At 39.8% G+C, this 9,299-nt stretch overlaps 1 protein-coding gene across 1 annotated transcript in view; it reads right to left on the bottom strand.

Annotated features, from left to right (window-relative positions):
• Positions 1 to 909: 909 nt before the first annotated feature.
• Positions 910 to 9,299, bottom strand: part of LOC139715803 (leucine-rich melanocyte differentiation-associated protein-like) — a 17,793-nt gene continuing 9,403 nt past the window's right edge. Inside the window, exons 6-7 of the mRNA XM_071627341.1 lie at positions 2,133 to 2,220; positions 910 to 989 (exon numbers count right to left, since the gene is read on the bottom strand). Of these exons, the coding sequence (XP_071483442.1) occupies positions 910 to 989; positions 2,133 to 2,220 (168 nt within the window). The remainder of the gene's footprint in view (positions 990 to 2,132; positions 2,221 to 9,299) is intronic.

Here is a 9,299-nt window from a genome sequence, read left to right on the forward strand (position 1 = left end):
GTACACCCTCTAGTCATGGGTATCAAAATAAATATCATCGACAATAAAACAAAGTTGAATACTTGGATAGACTGGTATTTTTGGTTAGTTCCAGAAAAATTCTGTCCATGCATTCAAACATTCATAAAAATATGAAATACAGTGCATGCTGTCCGTATTTCTACTCCAGTTTGGGCCTCTGAAATTGTACATATCACCCCTCTCATACTTGGGGAGCACTTAAACTAGGCTTCTTTCACGGTCAAATTAGCTCATTACGTAGGCGTGTGCATACTTTTCACACCATCCCAGTTGGTATGCTGTCAACAAAGATAGCGGACCAATTTTAAGCTATGATTCATGGCAATTCTACAGATAATTATAGATAGTCATTTGTGCACGTGTTACTGATTCATGATTGCAGATGTGATAGTTTCACTTTTTCTGTTCTATTGTGAAATGGAAACCAAGCTCAATGACATTATTTATACAGATAATGTCCTGACATAAACAGCATGTGTCTATCAGTGCCAGACAGCTCTTACTCAAAGCGGACTCATACCGAGTTCACTGCATGGTGATAAAGGGTGTCCCCATAGGCATGCGGTGATATAGGCATAGCCAGAGACAGAAAACAAAAAACAAAAAAACTAACAACTTTCATGATCAACATAAGAAATACCAATGTGCAAACAGAGCAGTCACAGATTGACTACGCAGGCATTGGTCAGTCAATGATCACATGGTTTTCTATTTCGATACCGCCATTTTGTAGATACAAACTTGGGTGGGGTGGGATGATTGAACAGTATGACCTTGACGTTATGAATGTCCATCCAATCAGCTGTCAGATGTCATAAGGAGGGGGGGGGGGGCATGACCACTGGAGATGCTCTCCTTTGGTTAGCTGTGACACGGTGGGACCTGGACTCAGAGGTCGTTGTTTCGGATGAACCTGTTTCCCTCCGAATGGCGGCCGTAGTACACGTATTTGCACCGTCCATACGTCCCTAGAAGACAGCATGAGTGCGAGAGAGAGAAAGCATTATGAGAAGATAGCTAAAGCAGGGCTCGACACTAACAGTGGCCCGGTGGCCCGGGGCCACCAAAAATGACAGTCGGGCCAACAATGTCCAGCTTCCAATTCTTACTATGATAAAACTTGAATATTTGACCCATCAAAAAAAAAAAAAAAAAAACAGGAATTTTAATGTTTTTTATTGTTTTTGGGGGGCCACTAAATTTTTCTCTCGGGCCACCAAAAATTTGAAATTGATGATTTTGGTGGCCCCATTGGGCCACCAAATAAAAAAGTTAGTGTGGAGCCCTGGCTAAAGACATAAACACAGCATTCACTCATTGCTACATGAGGTTTCATCACTTTTTGTTTTTGATATCTTTCCATCTGCTTGATTAGAAATCTGGGCTGAAATTAATTAGCAAGGTTGTCACCAAATTACGTCCTGCCTACATGATACCATGCAGGCTATGTAACATGACAGTCTGGCAGGTCAACTTTAACATGTGACCTTCAATGAACTTTGACTTCAGCACGTGACCTTGGACAGCACAATAATGTGAAGATCATTCAAGCACATCTCTGATCCATGTTTGGTCACTACAGGGCCCCATTTCGTAAAAGATGTTAGGATAGCAACTCTTGCTGGAATGGCAACCTCCCATAGCAATAGCCAATGAAGAGGCTGGATTCTTGTATTTACTGCGTCACTTTCCAGCAAGATGTTGCTATCATATCAATTTTTAATCAAATGGGGCCCAGGAATAATGGCTGCAAAGTTATGTAACAAACGAAACCAAAAAATAAAAAAATAAAATAAAATAAAATGAAAAATCCCTCCAAAAGTCTTGAAGGTAAAATTTAACATTTGTGAAGGTAAATGAAAATGAGCAAAGAAAATGGAATTCCAGCAGATTTGTGAAGATGGATGTACACTGTATAATACAATGGGTAGATGACCGGATGCCATTTGGATCTCTTAGTCCTGTCTCAACTTTCAGTGGGAATGCGATATCCACAACCTTGGCTACTGTTGAAAATCCAGCCTATCACATGAACCACTGCATTATTAGTCTAGCCAATGGGTAAGACAATATACTGAGTGCTAGGTGGAAGGATGAAGCTACTTGCTTACCTTGGGGGTCTCCCCCTAACCGAGAGGCAGAACTGGGGAGGGGCGTGTACACATCTGAACTGTGCGCCAGTGCATCTTCAGCGTCTTCCTGTGGTGTAGAGAGAATTAAAACAAAACGACTGTAACCTATCACTGTCAATATGATAATGAATCCTTTTGAACTGAATACTGTATAAGCTGTTATTTTTGTGAGGGTTTAATTTTCGTGAATTTCGCGAATCACACTTGGATTGCGACTTTAACAACACGCAAAAATGCCTCCATGCGCTGTGTTAATAGAGCATTAACGTAAAAGTCAGCGTTGATTCACGAAAACAACATCTCGCGAAAATGTCTAGGACCTCATAATTCACGAAAAAACCGTACACGAAAATAACAGCGTATACAGTAAACAATTGCACTGATACGGGTGTAGGGCGATTACCCCCTGGGCAATTACCCCATACCCTTCCCCTGACCCAAACCCTAATCCTGAAACTAATCCTAACCCTAACCCAAACTCTAACCCTAAACCTAACCCTAACCCTAATCTTTACTCTAACATTATCACTAAGCAGCATTTAGCCGGGGGGAGGAGGGGGGTAATTACCCTCTGGGGGTAATTGCCCTGATACGACTGATACAAGCAACACATGCATTGCATGTGCATGACTTGTGCATTCAAACTGCATGTAAAAGTATATAATAGATGCTTTCACACTAAATTCAAACTTCAAAATCTGAATAACACATACACATGCCCCCTACATACAAAGCTGAATGACTACAGATATACATACACATAAATGCATTGCACACTCACACAAGCAGAAGCAAATACAGACATGTTCAAATACACAATCACACAGGGTGCGATAAGAGCAGTTAAGTTTCATTTACCACTGAACTAATGCACATATGGACACTCGGTATTCGGTCTTTCATTGTTTACATGTCAGCAGGTGTGTGTTGCTATTCCACAAAGCAAAGGAAAGACCTGCTCATGCAACTATTGAGGAAGATTCATGTACAGTATAAAGGTTATACACAATCCTGATAAGGACCCATCAGTAATCAGTTGAGCAAGCAAAACACAAGGAAGACAGAGATCAATTGATGCTGACCAGGGCTCAACACATGCAGCCATATTTTCTCACATTCTCTAACGCTTCACCTAAAACACTATTATAGACCGATTCGGGTTCGTTGAGGGCAGCAGACAATTTGTGGCACAGGGCGCAGCCATAAGCTCATTTTGAGGTGTCTTAGCCAACCACCCCCCCCTCCTCTTCCCCACCCCACGGATAACATGTTTATCACGCACATGTAACAAAGGTTCGCGCACTAAGCAAGTATTCGCGCACTCAGTATGAGACGCCTATTGGCTAAAACGACCATGCATCAGTTTTTCATTCCGCGTGCGGTAGGGGGTGGGGGAGGGGGGTCGGCTAAGACACCGTGTAAATGGCGCTGCCCATGCCAAAAATACACATAGCACGTCACAGAATCGGTCTATAGAATGGGTAGCGAGAATCCTGCGATCTCACTGGTTGAGAGCTATGTGTTAATTTTGTACTGGCTGCACGCTGATCGAGTCACAGTGGTAAACATGTTATCACGCACTTGTAGCAAGAGTACGCGCACTTGTAACAAAGGTTTGTGCACTAAGCAAGCATTCGCGCACTCAGTACAAGACGCCTATTGGCCAAAACAACCATGCATCAGTTTTTACTGGATGCTTGGTTCTGAAGAGAAACCATGCGTCCAGTAAAAACTGATGCATGGTTTTTGGGCTCTCGTCTATGGCAAGCCAAAAGGAAATGCATCCAGTATATTTGTCATCGAGTAACACGATAGAAAAATGGGTTTTTGGCAATAAAATTACCCACTCTATAAAACAGATGATGCACATGTCTTTTTGTGCATCAGTTGGAAAATTATAGTGTGCATGCAGTAACTATGGAATTTAGCCTAAACCCACGAGGCGAAGCCGAGTGGGTTAAGCATTCCACAGTTACCTTATGCACACAATTCCGACTGACGCACTCAGACCTGTGCGTCATTTGTATACTGTTTACTGTATGTATGCATATTTTATCATGATTGTTCATAAATATATGCATGTATGAGCATATGAATGTACATGTTATATTATGTACATATACATTATATGTATGTACAGTGCATACATACAGTATTATGTATGCAGAGATATATGTATGAAGGAACATGCATGAATGAACATGAATGTAAGTATTAACATGTATTGTTATGTACAATGGATATGTATGCATGATTGCACATTTACAAAGTATACATCTATAGGCCCTTATTATAAGCACTGGTGTCCTACAGGTCTGTAACTAGTCAGTCATAAATGCACTGTTCATTACACTTGCAGGTATTTTGCTTGTTTGTTTGTTTGTTTTTGTCATGATTGGTGTGATATATAAATCATCAAAGTCATAAACAGAATCATTCATTAATTTCAAGAACTATTGCTACAATTATAAACACCTTGGCTCATCTTTAAATACTGATACCTTAACGCATGTTTGAAAGTTGAGTGTTTCCATATCTTAATTTTAACTAGGTATGATGTCATTCAATTCAACTCTCTTACACGATAAATATTCAATCAATGAACACCACTGGGTAAGAACTTTGTGTTTGCTGTACATGTATATGATAGACTCTTAAACAAATATCACAATCATTTCACACTAAAGTTCCTACAGACTCCACAAAAGGACAACTTCCATGCATTCTTTGGCTGTGTTGATGTTCTGTCATGATACGTTACTTGATGAAATTGATGTTACATCAGACCAATCAGATATCGCTGGCCCCTGCGTGCATTCAGGCAAAACCAATGCGTGAGCAGATGTGATATTATAGACAGGGCTCAAAATTAGCAGAAGCCCGATAGCCTGGGGCCACCAAAAATTGATGTGGGGCCACCAGGCTTTCAAAATGGTTATCATTTGTTGGCCCAATCAGACAACTAGGATTCAATATCTATTTCCATGTTTCCCTTTAATTTGGGCAAATACATTTTTCTTTTGACCACCACTGTTCAAAATATAAAGATATTAGTGGCCCGAATGGGCCAATGGGGAGAAAAGTTGGCATTGAGCCCTGTTATAGCTACTTAGTACCAACTGTACATGCATGTGTGCAGCCAATGGTTTACAATCATTGATACAGAGGACCCAGCACTCAATGCATTCTTAAAACGCACAGACAAAAGTCACACAAAGAATTTATATACCCAACAAATTCCACAAAGGCTACCAAGCATATCTTGGTTTTTCTCTTTACAGAAATCATAGCCATATAATAGATTTCACTGATCTCTGTTTTTAAAGCAAAAGCAAATAAACAAAAGTCTTCCTTAGTCCCTGTAGTCCCCTTTGATTTTGGACAATATAAATGATGCAGTGCCTTGTGTACGTAAACCTATAAGAGATTTCTGATCCCATACCATGTTAGGCAAAGTCACAGATCGATTTCACTTTGCTCCAATGACAAACGGTGGAGATTACTGAGAGAATATTCTTGCCCTAACTGTAATTTCTTGACACATACACACTTTCTTCACAGTTTGTGGAAAATAGATGGAACTGAACTGACTGAAGAAACCTTGTTACCATTCCAAAATGCTCCAATCTGAATGAAGCTGGCCTTTAAGGAATCAACAGCACTTGGAAAAGAAGCAACCTATCCATAGCCATGACCCTCGAGTATCTTCAATTCCAGACAATACAAAATTTGGGTACTACATATGATTGATACTGTGTATACAGTATGTCCCCCCCCCCCCCCCCACCACAACAACAACAAAAAGATACAATCGAACTTTCCATGTTGATAATTTTCAAAATAATCAACCAGTCTAAATGCTATTTCAGGGTATGAAATTATAACTTGTTCCCTACACCTTACAAAAAAACAACAACTTCAATTTGGTTCAGTGGTCAAGGAGAATGGCGTATCTTTGTAAAGCATGTCATGGGTCCATTTCTTCCATGTTTAGCACTTGGATGCTCTTGGGATCAATAATGAATGAAAGTACTGTAATTTGCTCACATCAAGTGACAGGGCAACTAACAAATTGATTAAAATTCTGTGCATAACATATCAGTATGAAAATACATAGATATGTACACAATATGTAAATATCATTGTTCATGATCATCTTGATGAAAAGAGAGAAAAAAATATTGGAAAACAGAATACCATAAAGGAGGAAGACGTCATTCTAGTCTTCCCAAACTTAATAATTTAATATCATTCTTTAATCATTATTTTCACACCTTACAAATGTTTGTAAAACTAAGGAATCTGCTTCCTTTTTTATGTAATTTATTACTAATTTCATAAGTTGAAAATAAAAAGAAACTAGGAGTCACATTTCCAAAAGAGATATGTTTGTAGTCATGTTAAATTCAAACACTGACATCACACAAACCCATTTCACATGGCTCAATCTGAAATATGTGTATAATGGAAGCTATAAAAAGAAGAAAATCCCCCCATGATAGTCTCAGTACTTCATGGAGAAATCCCTCAAAACAAGATGGATAAAGAATTTTGGAGTAGACAGACATGCTTTGATTGCTATCATTGTAAGAAATGTACTGTACTGTGAACTCTACATTGCTCTTTGTAACGTGATACACTACATTCATATTATATAACAGGAGAGAGAGTAAACATTAGTAGAACAGTAAAGAAAACTGATTGTGCAGTTCCTGGAATTAAGCAACTCAAGGGAAATTTTCGCGACACCTTGTATGAGTAAAAACAATAAAAGAGAGAAAGAGATAATCTGACAGCACGGAGTCCTCAGTAGGATACTGTGTATACAGTATGTCCCCCCCCCCCCCACCATCACCACCAAAAAAATAAATAAATAAAATAAAATACAATCGGACTTTCCATGTTGATGATTTTCAAAATAATCAACCAGTCTAAATGCTATTTAAGGGTATGAAATTATAACTTGTTCCCTACACCTTACAAAAAAACAAAACAAATTCAATTTGGTTCAGTGGTCAAGGAGAACGACATATCTTTGTAAAGCATGTCGTGGGTCCATTTCTTCCATGTTTAGCACTTGGATATTCTTGGGATCAATAATGAATGAAAGTACTGTAATTTGCTCACATCAAGTGATAGGGCAACTAACAAATTGATTAAAATTCTGTGCATAACATATCAATATGAAAATACATAGATATGTACACAATACGTAAATATCATTGTTCATCATCATCTTGATGAAAAGAGAGAAAAAAATATTGGAAAGCAGAATACCATAAAGGAGGAAGATATCATTCTAGTCTTCCAAAACTTAATAATTCAATATCATTCTTTAATCATTATTTTCACATCTTACAAATGTTTGTAAAACTAAGGAATCTGCTTTCTTTTTTATGTAATTTATTACTAATTTCATCAGTTGAAAATAACAAGAGACCCGCGGGTCTAGCGCTCACCTGAGTATCGCAAGTTCACCTTTCACGCAGTCACTAATCTAAATTATTCACAGCTCTACCAAAATTTGACCAGGCATTCTCAAGTAGAAGATGAAAATGTACAATAAGGGCCCAAATTTTTTAAGATTCCTTAATTTGGGGATATTGGGGCCCCCTGGGGCCCTCTGGGTGGGGCATGGTGCCCATTTTTATAAATTGAGATCCTGACCCCCTAGGGATGCTACCTGCCAAGTTTGACGAAAATACATCATGAGGTTTTCAGGAAGAAGATGAAAATGTACAATTCAGGCCCCCATTTGGACCTTCCCAACCAACTCCCCCCCCCCCCCCCTGCCCCCAAGAGGGGCACCCCTGGATCTTCTATAAACAAACTTGAAACTACAATCATTTATGTACTCACTCATAGTATTATCTTAGCTCTATAACTTCTGATTCTAGAGAAGATTTTTAAAGATTCCTTCATTTTGGGGGTTTGGGCTCCCCTGGGGGTCCCCTGGGTGGGGCATGGCGCCCATTTTAACAAATTGAGATCCTAACCCCCTAGGGATGCTACCTGCCAAGTTTGGTGAAAATGGGTTGTGGGGTTCTCAAGAAGAAGATAAAAATGTACAATTTAGGCCCCATTAGGACCCAACCTCACCCCCCTCCCCTGGGTCCCAAGGGGTGCACCCCTGATTGTGCCATGAACAAACTTGAAACTACAGTCATCGATGTACAAACTCATAGTATTAACTTAGCTCTATCACTTCTGGTTCTAGAGAAGAAGATTTTTACAGATTCCTTAATTTTGGGGCATTTGGGCCCCCTGGGGGCCCCCTGGGTGGGGCATGGTGCCCATTTTAATAACTGGAGTTCCTAATTCCCTAGGGATGCTACCTGCCAAGTTTGGTGAAAATGGGTCATGGGGTTCTCAAGAAGAAGATGAAAATGTACAATTTAGGCCCCATTAGAACCCCTCCCCACCCCCCTCCCCTGGGTCCCAAGGGGGGCACCCCTGATTCTGCCATGAACAAACTTGAAACTATAGTCATCAATGTACTATCTCATAGTATTAACGTAGCTCTATCACTTCTGGTTCTAGAGAAGAAGATTTTTAGATTCCTTAATTTTGGGGGGTTTGGGCCCCCCTGGGGGCCCCCTGGGTGGGGCATGGTGCCCATTTTTACAAATTGAGTTTCTAACCCCCTAGGGATGCTACCTGCCAAGTTTGATGAAAATCGGTCTTGGGGTTTTCAAGAAGAAGATGAAAATGTAAAAAGTTTACGCACGACGCACGACGCACGACGGACGCCGGACGAAGGGCGATCGCAATAGCTCACTTGAGCCTTTGGCTCAGGTGAGCTAAAAAGAAACTAGGAGTCACATTTTTAAAAGAGATATGTATGTAGTCATGTTCAATTCAAACACTGACATCACACAAACCCATTTCACATGGCTCAATCTGAAATATGTGCATAATGGAAGCTATAAAAAGAAGAAAATCCCCCATGACAGTCTCGGTACTTCATGGAGAAATCCCTCAAAACAAGATGGATAAAGAATTTTGGAGTAGACAGACATGCTATCGTTGTAAGAAATGTACTGTGAACTCTACATCGCTCTTTGTAACGTGATACACTACATTCACATTACATAACAGGAGAGAGAGTAAACATTAGTAGAACAGTAAATAAAACAGATTGTTCAG

Source organism: Diadema antillarum, unplaced genomic scaffold (assembly GCF_040938485.1).
Source record: "Diadema antillarum isolate AM-2024a unplaced genomic scaffold, OU_Dant_1.0 scf00000055, whole genome shotgun sequence".
NCBI classification, from domain to species: domain Eukaryota; kingdom Metazoa; phylum Echinodermata; class Echinoidea; order Diadematoida; family Diadematidae; genus Diadema; species Diadema antillarum.